The sequence below is a fragment of the Heterocephalus glaber genome, unplaced genomic scaffold (assembly GCF_053883595.1).
Source record: "Heterocephalus glaber isolate CG9 unplaced genomic scaffold, H.glaber_assembly_v1.0 deba00000122, whole genome shotgun sequence".
NCBI classification, from domain to species: domain Eukaryota; kingdom Metazoa; phylum Chordata; class Mammalia; order Rodentia; family Bathyergidae; genus Heterocephalus; species Heterocephalus glaber.
The window spans coordinates 74,967,397-74,992,277 of record NW_028258138.1 but is presented as its reverse complement, the minus strand read 5'-3'; the positions used below and the strand labels follow the sequence as shown (position 1 = coordinate 74,992,277).

Here is a 24,881-nt window from a genome sequence, read left to right as displayed (position 1 = left end):
TTCATTTCTCAGTTTCTTGCAAAGTCTCTTCTCACTGGGAAACATTCAGTTCCAGAATGAATGCCCGGAGCTCACCCTCCAGTCACCTAAAGCCACGTGTAGGGTGGCACATTCTGTCCTCCACTTCCCTCCCTTGTCTGTGTCATATAATTCATCCTGGGGAACTTCAGCCTTATGAGATTAAAGACAAGAGCAAAAAAGCTGTATTTTTCTTAGAAATGCATCTTATTGATTAAAGACATTAGCAATGTGGATGGTGAGTCGATTTTTTTTTTCTTTTTAAATTCAGAACACCAATATGGTCAAAGGTTTTGAGTTACATAAATTAAAAACCACAAAAATAAATGCTAAAGAATATTAGCACAAGAAAAATAACTTAGAATGTCAAACATGTAGCATGATAGAGAAGGAGGTATTCACAGAAATCTGGGCTGAGGAGAATCTAGTGTAAGTATCCAACAATCACAGGCAATGAAGAGCCTAAATAAAGTATCTGTGCCTTCAAGGTCAAAAGCACAAGGACTTTTTAGAGCAAAGATGCTCCCTACCCCAGGATCTTATGAGAATATCTGAGTCTTTCTATGGAAACTCCAAAAATTCAAGACACAAAAGCAGTTCTGACAAAACAGCAGGCATGTTCAGCACAATGCCACTTCTCATTCTAGGTCCTCGGCTAAGGCTGAACGCATGATGCCGAGCTCTAGTTCTTGGAGTCATTCTGCAAGACTAGGGGAGCTGAGTGCCTGGAAGCAGAAGCCCATCATCTCTCCTAAGAGATGAGGAAGGAGAAGGTTGGTAGGGGAGGAGGCTGAAGGAGCAGCAGGGTGTGTGGCTCTGCCCTGAGCCAGAGGACAGGAGAACTGGCCCAGTCTCCCTGTGCCTCCACCTTATGCTTTTCATCACAGACCCATAATCTCTGAGCCAGGGAGACCTCAGGGGCTAGGAATGGTGGCTGCTCTCCAGTGTGACCAGAGCCCTAGATTTAAAACCAGACTGATTTTCATGTTAGGTGAAGCCAGAATATGTAAGATTCTACAGGCATCTCTACACATGAGCTGTATTTCATCAGACTTTCTTTGAAATTACACTTCTTTTAACACATCTCTTTATATCCTTATATTCACTGCATTACAGGAATAACCAGAAAAATATTCAAAAGGGAGAAAAACTCCATCCTTACACTTGAGGACTTAGCATAGAGTTATGTTAATATCTAACTGCCTTTAATGTCAATTTCTCTGGCTTTCAGCAGAAATGCCATATTTTCAGAATATCAGTGTGTTCTTATATGAGAAGGCTCAGCCAAATTACTTAGTGTTTTGCATAATTCGTTTATTTAACTTTAAATTATTTTTTACAAAAGGAAATCTAAATCTATTGGTTGGTTCCAGAAAAGCCCCTAACATATGAGACCCTCCAAATATAAAATGCCATTGGGTTTCTTTATGTACCCCTTGACTATTTTCCCCCAATGACCCCATGGTCTTGACAAACACAGAGATGGAGGTGATGGTAGGTGCCACCCTGGCCTCTAACGCCCATATAAGTTAGCACTGTCTTGAAGACCCTGACCTTTGAGTCCATGAAAAGCAGGGGCCACAGGAGGGATCTGCTCAGAAAAGAGGGATGGGAAAATTTCTCAGAACCAGTTAGTGATTAAGTAGGCAGTAGCTAAAATTCGTGTAAGTGAAAAGTAGTCACAATTTATTCTCACTCCCATTTCTTCTCTTTCTCCCCCAAAACCAGCATCTGGAATTCCATTGAATGGGAAATGTAGTCTGGAGCCAGCAGTACCAGCTTGGGCTCACTCTGAAGCTGTGTTCTTGGTAAAGAAAATCTTTAGGTGGAAGCTTTCCCAACTTGATGGCAAAACTGAGACTTCTGTGCCCTGGTCAGTGGTGATGGGAGGGTGTGAGAGAAGGGGGAGGGAGATACCTTCAGGAGCAGTTGGTATTTGGTGATCCTCTGCACAGGCTTAATTAGGTAGGAAGAGATGGAGTTAGCCAGACCATGCCGCTGCTGGATCTCCTGCAGGGATGAGAATAAGGTACAATGAGACTGTTCAAGGAGGAGGAAAGCAAGCGTAAGGAGAGAGAAGGAAAAGGAAAGGTATATAATTACGAGAAAATGTTCTTGGATAGGGAGAAATGGGCAGAGAGAGAAGCAAAAGAGACCAAGGTGCACATATAGGGAGAAAACAGGAGAGATAGCAAAAAGGGAGAAGCTTTCAGGAGAGAAGTGAGGTTATAGGATAGAAGAAGAAATAAAGCAAGGTGAAAGTAGAAAAAAAAAAGGATGAGGTCAATAATAGGCAGAAGGGGAAAAGGAGAGATGAAGCAATTTAAGTGAAAGGAAAAAACACAAAGATGGGGGGAAATACAAGAGGGATAAAGGGGCAATGAAAACAGACACAGAGGATGTGGCTCTGATTCATTTTGATTATGCCTGAGATTTTATCTGTCTTCAATCTTCTTAAAATAGTAGAAGAATATACCTTTTTCCCATCCCTTCCTTTTAAATTTAATGTATCCCAATTTAGAGTCATCCTTCTTCCATATTTTTCATTGTGGTCAATGGATCTTCTCTAACCCTTAGGTCTCCTGAGCTGGAACCCATAGAGTAGTTTTTAGCTGTTTCCATTCTGTTATCCCTGGTAACAAATATTTCTTCCCCAGTTCCATGGACACCACCCTCAACATTCATGTCCATGCCAGCACCATGGCCTCCAGCTGTTATTGGTGCCTCTGATCTTGCCTTTTAATTCACTCTCTATTCCACCTCACCGGGGCTTCTACTCCCCAAAGTCTTAGGGTTACAGAGGTCAGAGAAGGGCATATGCTAGCACCTGCTCAAAAAGGTTTTAGTTTACCTGAGACTGCTCAACACGTACAAACTAGAGTCCAATAAAGATCGACAGTGACAACAGATTATTGGAAGGGAGTGGTCAGGGAGGTTGGTAGAGACAAAGCCTCACCTGGGTATAGCAGATAGGAAGGGGTTGGTTAAGTGGAAAGTTGGAAGAATGGCAGTCTCTAAAGAGAGATCATCAAACACAAAATAGGCTGAAATGACCACTGTGCAAAATAACCATGAAAACAAGAACCACACTTGAATGGTGCAGAGATATACACCTAGGTTCTACAAATAAAACAAGACAAAACAAAACATGGTCAGATAAACAAGACTGGTTGGGTCATTCATTGATGGGGTTGAGTTACAAAAAAAGAGAATGTGATGCTATTTTTTTCAATAGGAAAAGATTATTGATCTTTTTTTTGGTATCAGGGATCAAACCCAGGACTTTGTACTTGCTAGGCAGGTGGCGGTACCACTGAGCTAAATCCCCAGCCCCTAAAAGATTACTTATCTTAAAGAGAAGAAACACATGGTGACAGTATTTTTTCAGGAATGGCAATTATAGGAAGTAGAGATTAGGGAAACAGAGATAGCCAAACTAAGAGGTACTGTAAAAGCCCAGGTATATAAATTAAAAGTTACCATGTGAGTCAGCAATTCTACTCCTAAGTAGAATTCCACTTGCAAGAGAAATGAAAATGTACTCATGTTTGTGCCCAGACAACTCAAATGTCTATAAACAGATGAATGGAAAAATAAAACATGGTATATCCACACAACGGAATATTATTTGGCCATGAAAAGGAAAGCGATAGTGATGCATGGGACAACACAGATCAACCTTGAAAGCTTGCTAAGTGAAAGAAGTCTGTGGCAAAGACTACATATTACATGATTCCATTCATATGAAATGTCCAGACAAAGCAAATCTATAGAGAAGAAAGTAGATCAATAATGGCTTAAGGCTGGGGCTTGTGGCACTAGTAATAGCTACCAGGTGCAGGCTTGTTCTCTGATGTGATAAAAAAGCTTTAAAATTAATATTAGGGATGTTTGTACATATCTACAAACATAACAGAAAGCTCTGTGCTGTACACTTTACATGGGCAAATTGAATGGTGTGTTAATTGTGTCTCAAGAACACTGTTATTTTAAAAACTCCAGGTGGGGCTTTCTCTAAATTAGAATTAGTGAGAACAAAGCATTGGGAGGCATACAAAGAAATATTTTAAAGTTAGGCTAGATAAGACTTATATGAGGTTACAGAGGAAGGGAATGAGAGGGAATAATAACTTAAGAATTATTCTATTTCCCACCAACTACCAGAGTAGTAATTTTCTTGCTCATTTGCTTCTTCCTAAAGGTATGTGCTTACAGCAGAATTTGTTGAAAATGGTGGCAAAACAGCTGGCAGCTGGACTCTCTTTGGGCAAATGAAATTTGTGGGTTTATTTGAGGGATCTGGGCTCCTCAGAGAGAATACAAAGTCATTTAAACATGGTTTGTCTACCAGGAGAACACAGGCAATCAAGCACTTTTGACATTCTTCTCTCACTGGAAGAGCAAGAGGCTGCCCCAGCAGCAAGATCAACCTAAGCAAGCTCAGGAGTCACGAGAGCAACAGACACCACACCCAAGCTGTTCTCACAATCTGGGTAAAAATTCTGCATCAGGTAAATGTGTAGGTCTTTCTAGGACTTCAATTTTCTGTGTTCTCTTTACAATAATGGATTATAAGAGACTGCCTTTTTAAAGGGTTTATCTCTCTTATAAAACATGAGCTTAAAGCAGATAAAGCCTTCTGATGGAAAGGAAGTTGTTAGTTACCGAATTCAGATAAACCCTTCTGATGGAATGGAAATAAACCACAAAATTATGCCTTCTGAAGAGCTGTGGGAAAAACCAAGAGGAGTAATTGCTTTCCCTCCTCATGTCAGGCCAAAGGTGAACTGCTGGTGCTCTGGCTTCACTAGCCTTCTCAACTAAAATAGAGGCACCTCAGGCCTCCATTGGAAATGAGGGTAGGTGGTATCTCACTCCTCAGCCAAGGTCCAGAAATGGACTAGAAACAGTTAGGTAGGATCATTGGACTAAGGGAAACAGTACCACACCAGGCACTGAGATGTATACAAAAAAACCAAGCAGGGGCCCCAGGGATTTAGTTCAGTGGTTCCGCCACTTGCCTCACAAGTGCAAGGACCAGAGTTCGATCCCTGGTACCAAAAAAAGAAAACTCCAAAAACCAAAAAAAACAAGTAGGCATAACATCAGGCCTAAGGGGTTCACAGCACTGTTGGCCTGCCAGAAGGCAAACTATTATAAATACTGTAGGAGTACAAGGCATGCATTAAGAAACAGAAGGACTCGTGCCCCAAGCAGCATTTGGCCTTCCTGAATTTTGAAGAATGACTCTGTGTGTGTGTGTGTGTGTGTGTGTGTGTGTGTATGTGTGTGTGTGTTGGGGGGTGTGGTATATGCACACATAAGTATAGGGCACAATCCATACTAGGCAGAGGAAAACAGAGTCAACTAAAATAAGGACAAGGAAGTGTTGGAGGCATGCTCAGAGCACAGGACCTCTATGTCATACAGATGCATGTAAAACAGGGCACAGTTCATTTAAAACTTCAAAAAGACCTCTCTGGATAACTCTGATGAATGATAAACCAGAAACATTTTAAGGAAATACATTATCATAGAAATTAGTGGTACAGACCACTCAATATGATATCCGACAAATTCTGATACTAATTTAGAGCATTTTTCTTGGGTTTTTCTGTTTTACTCTAGGAATTCCAATTTCAGGCACCCAGGACCATTTCCATATTAATTCTCCATTTTAAAAATCACACATATTTGGGGCCGGGGATTTAGCTCAGTGGCATAGCACCTGCCTGGCAATCTCGAGGTCCTGAGTTCAATCCCCAGAACCAAAAATAAATAAATAAAAAATAAAATCACACATATTTGTTCCTTACCTAGCTTCTCCCATTCAAGAGTGATTCCTTTGCTGAGCAACAAGATAGTCGTGGAATCAATTATGTTATGGCTGGGTCAGCCTCGAAAGATGCTTAGAGAAGGTTGATTTTATAAACTTGAGTACAAGAACCATGTTTCAATGACTATATTCTTCATGGGGCCCAGTCCACTATCTTGCATACAACAGATACCCAAATACTTAGAGAGAAAAGAAAGCACATAGGCAGCAAGATAGACCGATGGCCTTTACATTTTTCTGAATTCCAAGTTTCTGTCACTTCTGACTATCAGAATGGCCATCAATGCTACAATTTGTCTCCCACTGAATTTTTCTTTTTTCCTAATTTCATCTTTCTCATTCATCCCTTGAATCCTGCAGTCATCAATTTGATTCTGTTCCCTTTATATCCAAGCAGTTATTCCTTTTGGGGACCAGCACTAAATAGATTTATCCTATCATCCATCAACCTGATTGTGTGTTTATTCAAAATCAAAGGATCTGACAAGGGAGGCCAGCTTTCTTTTTTCTCTTGGCTTCAATAACACCAAGTGCTCAAAGTGACTGCACAGTTCTCTCACCAGAAACTTAAAAAAATCCCATGTCCAGTCTCATTTGGGCCAATCACATCAGAATCTCAAGTCGGGGACATAGGATATTTTTCAAAGATCCACAGGCAATTAAAATGGGTAACCAAGGTTAAAACAATTGCTTTAGAGCAGTGATTCTCAAACTGGAGTGGGCATAAGAGATGCCTGGAAGGCTCCTTAGAACTCACATTGCCAGGCCCCAATCAAGAGATCATGAGTCAACAGATCTAGGTTGGGGTTCAAGAATTTCCATATTTGGGCTGGGGATGTAACTTGTTGTGCCTGCCTGGCAAGTGCAAGGTCCTGAGTTCAATCCCTGGTACTGGGAAAAAAAAAGAATTTGCATATCTAACACATCTTGGTGATACTGACATGGCTGGCCCAAGGACCACACTTTGATAACCACCCTGTTTGAGAAAGCCACACATAAAGTAGAAGCAAAACATTTTCACCAACAACTGCATCATGTTAGTCCTCCTGTAATCACAAAATTTGTGTCCAGCTACATTTGATGTTGAGGCATAGAGACAGATTTGCTTTGTCCAAAGTTAGAGCAGTTAAGATGGGATAGGGTGAAATAAAAGACAAACAAATACTATCTTAGTTTTTCCTCCCTACTTTGTCCATGAGATAAAGGTTCAGTGTAGTCAGTAAATAAAAATGAGGAACAAAGAATAGCTAAACATCCTTTATCTCAAAGCAGAGAAACATTTCCACCTGCTCATCAATTGCTCAGGAATGGAAACCACAGCTTACATCAAAGAAGGTGCCTGCATGCTCCAGGATCAGCTGGTTGGAATCAGGCTTGTTTTTACAGTAGGTGACATACATTTGAAATTTGTCTGCCTAAAAAGAACAAAGACAATAATAGGTAAGCATGAATGACTTACTCCCTTCTGTCTATTGTGCCTGAAGAGCCCAGCATGGGCTTCACAATTAAATCCACAGACACCGGTGCCTAGATTTTCCATGACAAATATTCTGGGCTCATCCAAGCCTCAGTTTCCTACTAGACCTTGGGTTATTTTTCTCCTATTGGCAGGTAGAAAAATTTTGCTGAAAGTAAACTCAGGTTAACATGAGTCTGATTTAGAAAGAAAAACTAATTTACATATCATAAATGTATTCTGAAGTTGGACAATTTAGAGATTACTCCCTGTTTTGTGTTACCCAAAATTGTGTTACTCACCTTGAAAAAGGAAAAATGCTAGCCCTTTTCAAGACAAATACAAAAACAAAGAGTTATGATCCAAGATCTATTTTACTCTAAATATCTCCATTGGTGGAGAGTTGAGGATCATGTCAAGCAACTACTCCATTTTCCCCAAATTCCCAGAAGCAATGATAGGAGTGGGGAAAGAAGGCGGGATGAGCCTTTGGGTCAGGGTCTGAACAGTGATTCCTAAACAGATTGCTACTTCAAGCCAAGAATCTTATGATTGGTGAAAATGCATTTCTTATTTCTCTCAGAACCCTCTTGGTTAGTGCTGCATGCCCTTTCTACTGGGAAAAGTGTGTATTTTGGCCACCAACTACTCTTCCCATTGATGAAAGTGTCCACTTTGATACCTAGAGGACATTTCAAATATCTTCCCCTGCTAGAGCAGTCTAAGTATGTGCTCATCACATCAGATTTCATTATTCTGAGTGCTTTATATAGATTAACTCATTTGATCCTCAGGTCACCACTCTGCAGTTAGTTCTATTTTTGTCCCTATTTTATAGATGAGAAAATTATGACACAGATTGGTTAACTGACTTTAAATTCCCACAGTTAAAATGTGGAAAACCCAGACAATTTGGCTTCAAGCTTCTTAGTCTTAGCCACTAACATTCAATATATTACAAGCAACTCTTTCTACTTTTCAGTCCTACACTCATATATTAAGATTATGAGATTTAAGAAAGTCTGCTATGGATAATTCTTGGCAAAAGGTTCATAATTTATCCAGTCACCAAAGGTTTTCTGAAACCAATTTTAGAGGCTATAAACTGCCTAGGAGGTTGTTCATCATCTCTAAAAGAGGATACTAAATCATACTTATGGTTGATTGTAAAAACGATCCACAAATTGCATGAAACACGATGCAAAAAATCCTTTTACTTAATGATCAATCTTGTTTTTCTCTATGTTGGCTGTGCAAGGGATCATACATTATTTATCAGCATGTATTAGAACAAAATGAGACAGCATACTAAAAAAAACCCAGTATTCTTGGAAGCAAGCATTAGGATTTCATGAAAAGAAAGCTTGTCTGGGAGTCAGGCCTTGAGTTGTGGGGCTGGCTGTGATACTGATTACATGTCAGTGGGCCAGCCAACCTCCTATCTCAGCTAAGATGTGCCCATCTTTAAAATCTAAAACATAACCATAGTCCTGCTGACTCCATAGGGCTGTTGGGAGCATACATTCTCTGATTTGTGAAGACAATCTAAAAAATAATTAGCCAATTTTGAGTGCAAATTATAATCAGGTAATTATTATTACAGTAGAATTTTTGGCCTTGGGGAAGGAATTTCATATTTTGTTGTACTCAGCATCCTTAGCAGTCTTTCCTGAAGCTCTCTGTACTCATATCCATGAGCCTAAGCTTAGAACATTGTGATGGAGATGCTAATGAAGATTAATTTTTTGGTTTATAGGATTAGAACTTGGTACATTTGGCGCATTTACTTCATCTGAAAATAGCATCAACAAAGGGTGAGGGAACACTTATCTTACAGGTCAAAATTGGAATAGATACCTAGACGTCTATTCATCTCTATTAAGGAAAAAAGTGCAATCAATAGTCCTGTGGCTTCTGATCATTCTAATTCCCTCATCCATATCGTGTAAAAATAAGTAGTGGACTGAACTGTTGCAAGAGTGGTGATCTTGTTCCACTCTCCCAATGTCACAATTTTGAGTTCTTAGAGAGCTTGAGATGTGGATTGGAGTAGACAGCTAAAGGCTTTCCCAAGGATGGCCTTGCTCCTTGGGGATGGATTAGTTCTCACAGATCTACTTATGATCCCTCTCTGCAGCCCCTGTCCACAGTGACACTGGCACTGACACCAATTCTTGGCTCTGGCGGATGTGCTGTGTGCACTCCTAGAAATAGGGACTGTGGGAAAAGGAGTTGTTTGGTTACCCAGGTGACAAAGCAGTGTCCCACATCCTCAGGCAGCTGCTCATACTTCTCCAGCTCTTTAAGGAAAATGCTGCAAGGGAAGAGAAAGGCTGCATCAGACACCATGGTACAGAGGACCCCCTCAGAGGATTTTACCAATGCCAATACAATGGTAAATTTTCAATTACTTACACTGCGGTCTCCATTCTCTAGGTGATAACACAGTGAGATGCAATTTTTAATGCTGGAATTCATTTCATTAAAATGTGTGTTAATTAACTAATTAGTACTACTTAAAGCAATATTCTTTCTCTCAGAGGTTCACACTTTTTGAGGTAAAAATAATGAAATATTATACTTGTGTTGGATCTTTCATTTTATTGGCAATTATGAATTTTTTTACCCAAGTAATCTGAGCACACTTTGTCTGTCTGTCTATCTATCTATCTCTATGTAATCTCTGGGCAGGTGGTAGCACATGCCTGTAAGCTCAGCTACTTGGGAAGCTGAGGCAGGAAGACAAAAGTATGAGGGCAGCCTGGACAACTTAGTAAGATTCTGTCTCAAAAAATAAAAAGTCCTGGAGAACACAGTGCAGACATAGTAGAGACAGAGCAAGGCTTGGCTCTGTGTTCAATCCTCTGTACTGCAAAAAGTATATATCTATATCTATACTACATATATCTATAGTATATATGTATACTATATATGTATACTATATATATATATATAGAGAGAGAGAGAGAGAGAGAGAGAGAAAGAGAATAAAATATCATCCATGATCCCAGAGATGAAACAGAAAAAGTCAATACATCACTGGCCTCTTTACAATTCTTGTCTTTTTCCACCAAAAGCCAGTTTGTGCTAAAAAAAAAAAGAAGAGTTGAATTTAATGTTTTATTATATAGACATCATTAGGAAGGTGAAATTTTAGGGACTGGGGATGTAACCTAGTGGCAGAGCGCTTGCTTAGCACGTGAGAGGCTCTAGGTTCAACCTTTAGTACTGCAAAAAAAAAATATGTATATATTTAATTGGGAAAAATTGCAATATATTCCAAAGCTAAAATGAATTATCACTTGAGGATGTACACCTCATGGCTCTTTTCCATGTTAACAAATAAAAAAGAAATGATTACACTGACTGCAAATTAATGTATTATATAATTGGTTTAGGTTCAGGGAATATAAGTTTTAACAAGCTAGTAGTATTATTGGAATGGAATTTGCTTTTAAAGATCACACAAAGTTTTTCAAATAAAAAGTATGAGGCTTCAGGGAAGTTTATTGATGAAAATAGAAAATGCTGTGATCTTTATAATACAGACCAATTTGACAGTAGCTATAAAAATCATAAATTTGTTTACTTTTTGACTCTAAATTTTTTTTTTTTTTTTGTGCCAGGGATCAAACTTGGGACCTTGTGCTTACAAGGCAGGTGGTAGAACCACTGAGCTAAATTCTTGGCCATGACTCTAAAATTTTAATTATGGGAATTTTCCTATAGTTATAATGAGATGACATGTACATGAGTATTAAATGTGACACTGTTTATAAGAGTAAATATGGTCTGTAAAGAACAAAGTATTTACATTACAGCATAGTCAAAAGACTGAATACTATATAGTTGAATAAAGAAAAATAGAAAAAACTTTCTATGTTTTCACACAGAAGATTCCAGAACAAACTAGGTGGAAAAGCAAGATGTGGAAGAATGTATATAATATTTTGCTACTTTTTGTCCAAGAGGGAATATATATTCTACTTCCAAACCAAGGAACTAGTAAAAGCCATTATCATCGGGAACCAAATGAAATAACAGGGTGGAAGGCAGTGGTGAGATTTCTCAATGTTTACATTTCTCTTTAATTTTGATTTTAAAATCATGTAAATGCATTATCTTTAAAAATTACATTTAAAAAGTGTGATGTGGTCTTGCATCATTTTACTTACTTCCACCATAGGAAAAATGTTTTATTTTGACTTCTCTATTTGACGCCTTTGGTCACATATTTTGGTAGTTTCATATAATTAATTATAAGTAATTATGAATTTTATATATGGCTTACTTGTATTCTTCCTTCAGTGATGTAGAAAAATTTTTTGGTTGCTGTTTGTTTTTGCAGTACTAGGGATTGAATCTAGTGGAATTCTATCATTGAGCTACACCCCTAACCCTTTTTACTTTGTATTTTGAGACAGGGTCTCTCTCTAATTTTCCCAGGTGGGCTTCAAATTTGTGATACTCCTGCCTTGGCCTCCTGAGTAGCTGGGATTACATGTATGCACCATCATATGCAGTTGAAAGATACTGTTTCAGAGTTTGAAAAAAATATATATATATGCAATTTTAAAACATTTTTCAGATCCCACTTGGAAAGTAACAATGCTAATAATGATTGGTAGGGTCATGTATGACTTTTTTCTTTGTCCACCTTCAATTTAAATTTTTTCTGTAATTCACGAGCATTGCTTGAGTAATAAGAAAAATAGTCATTAAAAACTTGGGGGACTCCCAGCAGTACCCATTTGGTGATAATTAGCTTTCTCCTAGTAAGTGTGGATTTTATAGCACCCTGAACTGACTCATGGAGCAGAAGTAATTATAATACAATCTGGGCCTTAGAAACACAAACAGGTAGTGCTCCAAATCAGTAAAATATCATATTATTTCTACTTTTAAAAGGGCCACAGGTAACACACTTAATATAATTTCTAAAACTGAAATATGAAAAAAGGTGTGTAATGTTATAATTGAGGATTAAACTTGGTTTAATACACACTTGTGTTGCAGAGAGAGGCAGTCTGGCTTCTCACAGACATGCACACACATGAGGTACATGGATGTTTAGGTTCACATCTATGTGTATTATCTTTTAATCTCTGGAACTGAATTCTAAAATTATTTATTCTGTAGCTACTTTTCACAAGGACCACTAAATAATATAATGTACAGTATCTTCAGAAGTGGTTTTTCAAAAGGTGTTGAGATGCTTCTTACATAGCCATCTCTTGTACTGGCCCTTAATATAACCCTCAGAAAAGACATGAATGAAAATCCAGCCCTGAGCATATTGAACAGCACCTAGCAGGAGGGCTGGGATGGTGGGGTAACTGGGGAAGAAAATCTGATGTTTTATTCTGGGACAAGGACTGGCCAAAGAGAACAGTGTTTAATAGAAGGAGGAAAAGAGAGCTTGGAATGAGAGAAAGAGAAGAAAGGGGAGAATCTGGACAGGTCCAGGGAATGGCTCTCAGCCAGAAGGAAACTGTCACCTGCCCAATGTCAAGGTCTCTTCATCCATGTTACTATCATTACTCTGAACTCTGACTCCAGTGTTGATCCTAGTGCTACACAGACCCTTCTCTTTTTAAGCATGGCCAAAGATATGGTGAACAGCCTGGATCATAACATTCCATACAGGACCTAAAATGGCATTGTTGTTCCAGAAGTTGGAAGGACACCCATTGTGACTCAGGAGAGTTTCCCTTTTTCCTTGACTTACAACCCAAGATCAGCTAAACTGGTCACTTAATGTTAATTTTAAGCAAACAGTGGCAACTGTACCTATGGAGTTAATACTTGATCCAGATGAGGACAGTGTTATCAATTTTATTAAAAATCCTAGTAATTTAAACAGAGCAACACTTTCGTGATGGCAGCTACCAAAACTTTATGGGAAGAAGTTTGGGTTGAAAATTCCCAGGAAATGAAAATGGTATAAACTGAATTAAATGGATGGTATATGATCCCATGATTAATACCTCCTATAAAATGAGGTATTTTTAAGAAAGAAAAGTATAACATTTTCATCAAGTTTACATGCATGTGAGATCTTCACGAGAGAGTGAAGTCCAAAGAAATGACCAAAGCATGATGCTTTTATAACTCTTTAGATGAAGAACAACAAATGTATGAAGGAATGATGGCATCTGGACCAGGTATATCTGGAACAGAGTGGTAAATTCTAGGGATGTTGTTAGGAGTTCTGGCTGCTGGTGTGTGGGTGATGGAGAAGCTATTTCAGAGTTTCTTTATTCAGGTTCTTTGCAGCCCTGATTTCTAGTCTCTGGTGATCAAGGCTATTTTCTGGCTTTGCTATGTGAAGAATATCCATTCCAGAAGAATCTTTATGGCTTGCTGCACTTAGGAAAAGGGAAACCAGATGAGGGTTTTAATAACAGTCACCACTAGTTACCTTCCACAGATCCCAGGTGCCACATTCCTTGTCTCCCATTACCAAGTACTGTACAAGTTAAAGAATGAGTTCACACTCGGTCAAAGATGTAAGGGCATCTTCCAAAGTTTCACTTTCTTCATCTTTTTTCTTTTTCTTTTTGGAGACAGGATCTCACTTTGCAGTTCAGACTGGTCTTGAACTCACTAAGTAGCCCACGCTGGTGTCGAACTTGCAGTGATCCTCCTGCCTCAGCCTCCCAAGTACTGAGATTACAAGTGTGACTTTCTTTATCTTTAAATAACATCTTTGCAGTGTTGTGAAGATTTAATAAATCCACATAGTAAGGGACTCAATCCACTACCTGGCACACAGTAGGCACTAAACAGTAGTTCTTCAGGATCAGTGCTTCTCACTCTTAACAAAATTACATGGTTTTTTTTATAAATATACACATTTCACACTCTTAGAATCTTCTACTTAAGAGACTTCTCCCACCAAGCCCCTGTTTAAGAAAAATCTACAGAAGGTTACTTTCCCTTAACATATCCTGGGAAAGTCTTAATTAGATGATATGTAAAAGTTAGATTCTAAGGTCATGTACATCCTTTAAATTAGGGAAATTCTGGGCTAAGTTGATGTTTTTGTTCTGTTTTGGGGACTACAGGACTTTCCAAATTCTATACCATAGTGAGGTACACTGTAAATCTCTGGAGAAAAGAGTATATGCAGTGTTTCTCAAGTGCTTTTGTAAATATAACACTTCTGGGGGGGGCAGTATTAGTACCCCCTTTGTTACAAAGGACATTCTTAGGAAACCTTATTTAATGATGAGCATATCTGGCTGCACACTGCCCTCTGGGGTTAGGGTCTGAGCATCTGCACTGATTAGAAAGCTTCCTAGGTGATTCTAATGCATCTAGTCCACAGAGCTACCTGGGGGCAACTGCTCTAGATTCCAGGATGCTTCCAGTTGGCAAATCCTGCAACAACTCTATAACTGAATTTGGTGGTGAGAGTGGGATCTCAGAATTAGAAGTATGTGGCTTGTGCTAGGCATGTCAATTCAGAACTTTGAGGAAGATATTCACTACCATCTCAACATCATAGCTGCAGGTAAGTGGAATATTAAATTCTACTTGGCTTTTTAATTTGAAGCTTATGAAGGAGACAATTTAAATCTGATCAGTATCATTCCATGTCCATCAACAGATATGATGAGTTTAAATTAAAGCACAATAGCTCACAACACTCCCACAGATGATGCAATATTCCCCTTCAGCTGTTCTGCAGCAACAGCTTGGCCCTCATCATTTCAATAATTATAGGTAACAAACCATGGATGAACAATCAAAGCAAGGAGTTAAAGTTTTTGAGTCTCTGGAGTCCTTTCAGAAATGAAAAGAAAACTTTCAAAGAAATGGAAACAAAGACTATGTAAATAGGGAGGGGTGGAGGGGCTGAAAGGAGGGCAGAGGAATGGAGAAAAAATAAGAACTAAGATAGATTACATCAAGGTGAAATCCCCAATGATGAATGTCATTATATTGTATACCTAGAATGTACTAATAAAATTAAAAATAAAAAAGAAAAAAGAAATATCAAGATTTAAGCAATGCTATCACTCTATTATTTGCAATATATTATGCAGTTACTTTATGAGGAAAATATTTCTCTTTGACTTTGTGTGGAACCCTGGGAAATGAGGCCTGTAGAATTTATTGATAGAAATCTTTCTGAGTTTTGTCATTGAGTGTTATGGCTTATATCTAGATGTTCCCTCAAAGCCTCATGCAGGTTTAGGTGGGGCTTTTTCAGAGGTGGTTGAATCTAGAGTGTGTGATGCTGGGATTAAGGGCGTGTGATTATTTAATCAGTCCACTGATTGGTTTGGCACCACCCTAATCCTAGTAGCCTAGACAGGGTATAAAAGGGGCAGAAAGATGCTGGTAAGGTCCCTTGTTGCTTTGCTACCTTCTGGCCTGTTTCTCCTCTGCTATGCCACCCTGCCTTGGAGCCAGCTGATTATGAACTGAAACCTCTACAAACTATAAGCCAAATAAACTTTTCCTCCTTTAACTTTGGGGGTTGAGTATTTTGTCTCAGCAACCAGAAGAGTAACTAAGACATTGACCATTATGGAGATGTACCATTCTAAAGTCATGTTATTTTCTCCAAAAATAAATTTGGTATAGAGTCTCCCTGCTTTTGGGGAAGTGCATCCTTCATGGAGGGGCTCCCAACCTTGCCCAGCAAACAGATCTTTACCTCAAGGAGGTTTCTGTATCTGCAGAACAACAGCGGTTTGATGACCTTGTGTGTATACATCTACATGCTTGTCAGAATGCTGAAAGTGGTGTGATGGGGAAGGGTAAGGAGCCATGGTAAGAAGTTAAAGAGAAACATAAAGAACATACAAGAAAAGATTAAAGTTGGGGAAGGGTGGGGAGAAGGATGTCAGGCTAACTTATATGTGAAGAGTCCAGGACACTGCCTCCTGATCAAAGCAGAGTTGGGTTACTGCCTTTAACCCAGTGGGACTAGAGATTATTCTAAAGAACCATTAATGACCAGACAGACCCAGAGCCTGGAGTGTAAAGTCCTAGACTGCAGGGCTAAGGTGGCTGGAGTAGATATTGAACTAATAGAGACTCAAGAGCACTGAGTGGAAGGTGCTGGATTATTCATGGTACAAGTCTAGTACAGTTTGATCACTTTGGCTGAGCTATGGGAATCTCCTGGCCCTGTCTCTTCACTTTACATCAGAAACTTTGGTCTGGGTTAGAGATGAGGAGAGGGCTGAACCAGGGCCAAGTTACCACTCTGTACTCCTCTTCCCACAGCCTCCAGCCTCAGGCAACAAACTTACCTTGCTGCACCGCTACCTATTCAATGGATTTTCTTAGTAGTTCCTTATTTTATCTAATATGTGTGATCAGATGAATACAAATTTATTTGCACATGTGCATATAAAATTTAATGTTAATGTAAAAAAATAAATCTCACGGGTAATGTTATTCACATCCATTAAAGTGCCGTTTGGTAATGAGGCATGAATGCTAAAAAATTAGTGGGTACAACTATAACATGACTTTGACACACTCAAATCAAATGTTTAGATTTCATCTTTCTTTGGGTACTCTCTAATGTCTATATCAGCTGTAATGTTGACAGCTTACTGATACACAAACAATATTATCAAGACCACAGCTACAACCTCCAAGGGTTGCATAAGGCCCACAGTTATATCCCTTAGAGTGTGGGTCTAGAGCCCAAGGAAAATGATCACAGGTCTTTTCCCTCCTGTCCTCTTAACATATGACTATCAATAAGATGACAGCTGGACTCTGGCTGTGTCATCAGTTTGTGCAGGTCACAAATGTTTGTAAGGTCCAGTTTCTATAAAACAAAGGAGACAGATTATCACCAGAATTTACATCTAGTAATTCTATGATTCTCCTTAAAAAGAGATTAAACTAATTCCAAAGCCATTTGAGGTAGGGGAAGAAGCAGAGAAAATGCATGTTTTAATCAAGGGTATATTGCACAGGTAGCTGGCATTGCACGGTAGCTGGCAGTTGTCCTGCCCTGGGCCATGAGTTGCAGAGCCTTTTTCTCACCACCTGGTGGAGTCCACACCTCTCTGTTGGGCTGTGGGTCAACCCATTGTGTTTCAAGGGGTAGTAAAACCAATCTACAGGAGGCAATTGGCATTAAAAAAAAAAAAGAGGAGGAGAAAGAGTAGAACCTAACCCAAAATATCACAGTGCATCACACATAGTGAGGGTGTTGTTTTGCAAAATTTTATTCTCTATTATACATAGTACATAAGGATGCATACATCAGGACTTTGTATGTAATCTTTTTCTTTGGTTCATGATAAAACATATTTGAAGATATCACCTTGCTTATTCTCCTGACTGCAGTAGGATGGTAGTCTCAGAGAGGTCGCTGTTCTTACCCACTTCTCTTCCTCTCTTCATTCCTCTCCTTTCTGCACCTTTCTCTTCCTCAATCTACCTACCTACTTACCTGCCCACTCCCCAGCTATTGCCTCTCTCCTGTTCCTCCCTTTCTCTCTGTCTTTTCTGATCCCTATTTCTTTCTCTTTCCCTTACTATCCACCCACTTCACTGTTTTCTCTCACTCACATTCTCTCTAGGTATTTCGCCCCATTTTCCCATCTGCCACATCTCATTTCCTTTCTGTCTCCCCATCCCCACCACTTTGGACTCACAATACCTCCACCTTCCCTTTCTCCTCACTCTCAGAGACACTTATGTGACAAGTCACACCCTAAGCAGGGGGCGAGAAAGGATCCCTTCTTGTTTCCAAGACCCAGGGTTGATTAAAGCCATACTCACAAATTTCTCCCTTGGAAGCCCATGTTTAAACTGTCCTCTGGCAACAAGGAAGCCACCTGTGCCTAAAGGCCTTTCCTGCTACTCTGACTGTGGTCATTTCTTTGGACCTGTGAACTGCATTTGTGCACCACCTCCATCCTTCTCACAGGACCCACTGTTCCCAGAACTCAAGAGGGCAGAATTTGGATGCCATTCATCAGTGGGTACTGGCTTCATCTCCAAAGTGGCAAAGGTCTGGCCCATTTGGGAAGATGACCAAAATGTACTTCTGGTTCAGCTCCCACCTAAGTACCCCACCACATACACACCTGGTCTTCACCTCAGCTATGCACCACACATGACTCCTGGCTGCCCAGTCCAGTCCCACACAGCACAGACTGGAAATGCAGTGCTGAAAGAACAGCCATAGCTAAACCTAAGAGCTTCCAGCCATGCCCAGAGGGAAGGAGTGCATAGGAGGAACATCAGCCTTGGTTACTAGTCTCCAACTTGCCTTTCCTACCCTTGCTGAAAACAGATTTATTTCAGGAAATTACTGTAGGGACAATGGACTTGATTGATACAAGTATAGAAGAAATAGAAAATGGTCCTCAAATTTGGGGATTCATTTGGTGAAAAAGCTAGTTAGCTATGAACCAATTTGCTTGTATTTGGCCACCATAGTCCAGTGTCTACAGAGTAGGGGAAGGAGACAGAACTGAAGTGAGAGGCCAGCCTTTTGGAATCCAGTGTCTGATTTTTAGGGGATTTGAGACCATACTCTGAGCAAGGCACTGGCTATTCCTTGGGTCTCAGTCTCCTTTCCTGTAATGGTCAGGGTTGTGCCTGATGGTTAAGAACCCTCACAGCAGAGATGTTATAAAAATGTTGTTGTTCAGATTCATGTTCCATCACATCTCTTGATAACTCAAATGGAAGAAGCTCAGATTTAACTGAGCATTTCAAACAAAGAGCTGTTCTTACCAAAGCTGAATATCTAACAATTAAGGAAGCTGAAAACAAGTAATTTTTTGAATTACAAGTTGTAAGTTAGGCAAAGCATTCCTAGTTGGAGGATCTATTTATGGTATGCACTCTTGTCTACTGTTCCAGAAAGGCTTAGTAAAATGCAGTGGAAAGAGTTCTAAGCCTTGTATACATAAACAAATTTCATGATCTTTTGTATTTAGTTGTGTAGAAAAAGATTAGTGCAAAATGGGGAGAAGAGAAGGAAAAACTAAGTATATTCCACTTCAATCTCCATTCTCTCTCTCTCTTTTTTGGTACCAGGAATCAAACTCAGGGCCTCGCACTCAAGTAGGAACTGTGCTGTTGAGCTACATCCCCGGCCCAAAACCATTCTTGTAGGTATTAAATTCTACACAGTTAGGGCTGGGGATTTAGCTCAGTGGTGCTGTCTGCCTAGCAAATGCAGGGTAAAAGTTGGATCCCCAGTAACAACAACAACAAAAAGATTCTACACAGTTAATTATTCTTTCGGTGTGTAGGAATTTCTCCATTCAGTACCTATAAAGATAAGGGGTCTTAAGACATATCACATGCACTGGAAACCCCCCCCAACACCACTAATCTTGGTTGCCATTTTTCATTGTGACATCATTTTAGATGGATCAATATTAACTAGCTGAAATATGAAATATATTTGCCATATAATCCTGGGTGTAGGCACTAATTTCCTAGTGACTCAGCTAATGAGGTTCATATGGTAGTGTCAAGTCTCACTCTTCCTCTTTCAAACTCCCAAGATTCTTCCTTCCTATCATCCTGCCCTCACTCTCTGAAGTATAGACAGATTTATAATTGGAGTTAAAAAGAACACTTTGATATTTTCAGTTTTAAAAGTGACTATTTAAGAGAAACACTATTTAAGAGGACTATCTGAAGACTAATATGTATGAGGACAGTTGCATGGTCCTCCCACTAAGTAGCTCCTTCATTCAGAAATTCCATTTCTTTGCTGGTCTAGGAGGATTTGGTAGTGTTGAGGGGAAACATCATACCTAGGGTATTTCTCTCTCTTTTTTCAAAAATTTTTTATTAAATAACTTTATTATCAAACACACACACATACAAAAGATTAAAACCACTCAAAGAAGAACAATGCAAGGGGGAAAAAACTACAATAATATTCAAATACAGTAGAACTCAACCTCAAGTCTCTTTTGAGACTTTCACAAGCAAAGAATGAAGTGTGACTTGAATAGCACTGACTGTAAGTCTGCAAAATGTAATTTTATTTTTAGCTCATTCATCCACCTATCCAACAAATACTACAAGTCTACTATGTGCCAGGTATTAAACTATGCAGAGAAAGAAACAGACCCTTAAGGACTTCATAGTTCTTACATTTTCTAAGTTGGGTCAAGAGCCATTTTATCTTCTACTTATTACAGATTTTTAGAAGTGTTATATTTCCTCCATTAATCAAAATTTGTATGGCTTAAGTAGAAAACACACATTATGGGTACTATAAAGCCTTAGTCTGCAGATAATGTAGGAAATTAATATACAGCTTGATATCCTTGGATGTTCCCTTGAATTGTGAATAATTTAAAACATTAATTTCTTTTGGTCAATAACTTTCTAAATATATTGTGAAGTTCCTTGCTTTTAATGCAGAACATACTAATGAGTCAGGGTTATTACTACAATCAATTATTATGCTACTCTGTAATATAGTGGTTGTGTTAGACCCTACAGTGAGATACAGGGTGCTTTGTAGCAATACTGAGCAGCCTCTCAGGATTATGATTGTTATTGTTGTTTTATTGCTTTTTTGATATTTACCCATCTTCTTTCCTGCCAGGTCTTACTTTATGTTGCTCACCTGACTCCTTACAGTATTCCTTGTTTCTACAATAAGTTCTTCCTCCTTACAGCATTTCTTATTTCTAAATTTCTATGGAAACTATATAACCAAGTAACCAAGAGATAAGGTGGTTGGTAGGGAGGACAGAAAGCTACTTTTATGAAAAGATGAAAATGTAATCTTTGTGACATGTCTTTCAGTTGTTCAGAGGCTGGTTTTTAGTTTCTTCTTGCTCTTCTGTAATGTGCTAAATAAACAACATGTGTTTGGTAGCTGTGTACTTGATATCTGTGTTCTTGGTATCTGTATTTATTCCTCTATTTAAAGAATTCAGCTTAATTTGACTTTTTGAAGGATTTCTTAGAACTATATTTTGTAAATTGTAGGTAAGCTTTCAGTTCTTTAAAAACTACAGGACTGCTTGCCATGGGTTACTAAAGTGATACTGTGAAGCCAGAATAAGGGGCATACCTGTGTTAGATAATTTGGTACAACTATTCATTTCAAAATGAATGTTCTTTCCTCTTATAAACTGATTTGGCAAAAGTGGGGTTCACAGGATGTGCATGTTGTGAACCTGACACTTCCATATTTAGTTAACTTTGGGAGAACATGGGGAAAGTGAGACTTATTGACTGAATCCCAGAGACCATAAGTCAGACAAGAAAAGTAATGAGACTCACCATTTGCCGTTCCGATGTCTTCTCTGATATCCTGAGGGAGATGGGTTATACTGAGCTGAGCTCAGATGGTGGAATTTGGGATTGATGGTCAATAATGGATTTATTGGAATCTTATTAATAATAGGCATGAGGACAGAATATTTCTATATCTGGAGATGCCAAACAAATCAGATAGGGAGTATTAAAGTTTACGATTAAGAAAAAAGACTGGGAACTTTTATTAAGTATCTAGAATCAGAAGGGTTTCCTCCCTTAGTGTTTACTGCTTTAATAATGGGACAAGGTTAGCATGTCACGGGAGCTTCATATTTTATCTTTACTTAAACTGATGCCGTAACAAAGATTAATCACAAGGGGAGTGAGTCCCTTATTTGGATCCTTCAGAGTCCAGGATCCTCTTACACCCAGCCCTTGCTTCATCTTATTCTCAGCAGTGGGCCAAAGTGTGGTTTCACTTTCTAGTGGTCGTCCAATGTGGCCATCTAAATGTAAGTTTATTAAAATTAAATAAAATTAAAAATTCAGTTTCTCAGTAGCACAAGCTCATTAACACCCATAGCTAATGGCTAATGTGTTGGGCAGGATTAATATAGACTATTTATGGGCTGGGGATTTAGCTCAGTGGCACCATGCCTGCCTGTCATGTGCAAAGTCCTGAGTTCGATCACCAGTACCAAAATAAGAGAAAAAATATAGAATATTTTTATCCCTGGAGAAAGTTCCTCTGGACAGTGTGAGTCTAGTCCTGCGTTAGGGTGGCTCTCCACTTGCACAGATGGCCTCTCCATGAACCCTTGGAGCCAGCTGTTTTATCTCCAGCATCTCTGTCAGCTCAGGAAGGCCCTGGACTACCCAATTTAGCCTTCTCTGCAGCAGGCTCCTGAGAGCTCGAGGACTTCATGCCACTACTCTTCCTGTGTCTTAAGTTTCTCTCTACTTGTATTTTAGAAACTAAGTTATTTCTATTGGTTGGTCATGTAACTAATCTCACTCATGATCTTGCTGACCCTCTATAAACCACAAACATGAGTGGTATGCTGTGGGGAGAGATCTTACATCAAGATGGGAGCTGAAAAAATAAATTGCAAGGTTTCAGGGCTCTGTAATTCTACTTATTTCAACAAATTAGTGTTGATGGATGTTTTCCTTCATAAGTTGTCAAGAAATGTGCTGTATTAAGTATTTTGATTATTTTTGTTGTTGTTTGGTTGAGGGTTGGGATAATAGGATAGTTGGGAGTGGAGGAAATATTTAGGTTGAGAAAAATGTCAATGGAATTTGAAATCCAAGCTTCACAACAGGATGGTTAGTCTCAAGGGAATTCTAACGTCAGGATTTCCCACAAGTTTAATGAAGAGAAGTTATTCTTGTTTCTTTAAATTCCAGTAACCATTTTGATTAGGCAGATGAGGATGCTGCCTGCTAGGTCTTCAAGAAAAATTGGGGAGGAATACTGCTGAACACTTGATTTTAGTTTCCACTAGAAATTCCGGACAATTGCAGAAAAATGGTAAGAAAGAAGTATGACAGCAACTGACTTAGAGAACTGACCAGGTAAGACTATACCAGGTAAGATGTAAGGTTCACCAAATGCTATGGATTCATTTGTTAGGGGCCCCTTTTGTCTGGTACTTATGGCCCTAAGTGTGATCTGCTTAACCCACCACCAACCTACTTGTTATGAAAATCGTAGATCTCCTGGATGTTGCCAAAGATGATATGCTCTTTATTAAGGATCCCAGGGGGGATCTCTTCCACACCACTGGTCATTTCCCACAGGTAAGTCTGTAAGACAGCAACAGTTTCATTACTGGAAAGTATGCCACCAGAAATTCAGACAAATAAAGAGGCTCTTAGACTTGTGGACAAGACTCAGGTGGGCAATGTATGCAGTTTAACAAATCTGAATGATCCAGTGTCCTGAACTACAGAAAGTACACCCTCAAGTCCTCTTGTTATTTATCAGGTGTGTGTGGATGTGAGTGGAGGAGGTGCGGGTGAAGATCTTCAGACTCAATTTAAGTTCACTCAGTGTGTCATGGTTTTTATTTTTGAATTGGAATGCCTTACAAACTTTTTTTTTTCTGGGTCTAGCTCCAGTGTGAGAAAACTATAGACTTTCTTTTCAAAGCACTTTAAACTCCTATGCAATTACTGTTGATTCTGGGAGAAAGATTTCCTCTGGTTGGCTTTTTAAAAATTTGTTAATCTCTGTGAAAAGAACAAGAGCAGTGAACTCCTCTCAAGGACTTGACAATGGCTAGGATATCATTTTCTGTTTTTTTTTTTTTTTGGTAGCGGGTATCGAACTTGGGACCGTGTGCTTGCGAGGCAGGTGCCAGAACCACTGAGCTAAATCCCTGGCCCAAGGATATCATTTTCTAATAGAGCTGTGAACTGATTACTGCAAGACTTACCTCCAAGCACTCATGTAAGTCCCTTACATAAGCTTTCTCGGTCTGAAGGAGTTCAGCCATAATGAATCTAGAGGAAAGCAAATGTGTTTTTAGTTTTAGATAGAATGCCTCCTTTCCTTTAAACTTTACATCCCCACCCCAGCATCTATGACATTCTTGAATGTCCTATTTTTTATTTTACCAACAAACTCCTTCCCTGTCCTATGAGCCATTCTCACCCTCATTACTTGCTCTGTATCTCTCTATACATGTGTGCCCAGCCAGTTTCATGTTCTGCTTTCTACTCAGTTCTATCACATTGTGATTCTGTATTGATATGTATGTGTTCTCAACTGCATTTGTGCATATGTATGTGGGCACAAGATGCAGGCCCACTCATACTCTGTTTCAACAAGTAAATAGCTTGGATCTCAGCTTTCTACATCTGTCTTAGAGCTGCTAGAATGAATTCTATTCATATAGTTTGTAGATTTATATCAAAACAGTTTTCAATACCATAAATTAACCCAGGTTTCAAGGCCAGGCAAAGATGCCCAACTCACCACTGAGATTAGGGGTTTGCAATTTTTTTGTATGGAGCCAGATAGAAAGCATCTGTAAGCTTTCAGTCCCTGTTATAACCACTCAATGTTGCTGCTGCAACATGAAAGGAGCCACAGAATGTGTTTAAAAAAATAAGTGACTGTGTTCCAACAAATGTATGGACACTGAAGTGTGAATTTTATCTAAAATATTTTTATTTTTCCCCAATCATTTCAATATATACAAAATTATTTTTATATAAAAGAGATGGTAAATCAAGTTTGACCTATGAGCCACCATTTGACCTCTGACTTAGATTATCCCATTAAGTATTTAGACATTATTTACAATGGGACTTGTTTGTGTCACAAACTGA

General features: G+C 39.0%; 1 protein-coding gene across 26 annotated transcripts in view; it reads right to left on the bottom strand.

The window, feature by feature from the left end:
• Window positions 1-24,881, bottom strand: part of Kalrn (kalirin RhoGEF kinase) — a 698,268-nt gene that overhangs the window by 217,422 nt on the left and 455,965 nt on the right. For all 26 annotated transcript variants that reach the window (XM_021259403.2, XM_021259427.2, XM_021259411.2 and 23 more), the window contains exons 24-28: window positions 23,984-24,050; window positions 23,242-23,351; window positions 9,555-9,624; window positions 7,180-7,269; window positions 1,936-2,028 (exon numbers count right to left, since the gene is read on the bottom strand). In XM_021259403.2, the coding sequence (XP_021115062.1) occupies window positions 1,936-2,028; window positions 7,180-7,269; window positions 9,555-9,624; window positions 23,242-23,351; window positions 23,984-24,050 (430 nt within the window). The remainder of the gene's footprint in view (window positions 1-1,935; window positions 2,029-7,179; window positions 7,270-9,554; window positions 9,625-23,241; window positions 23,352-23,983; window positions 24,051-24,881) is intronic.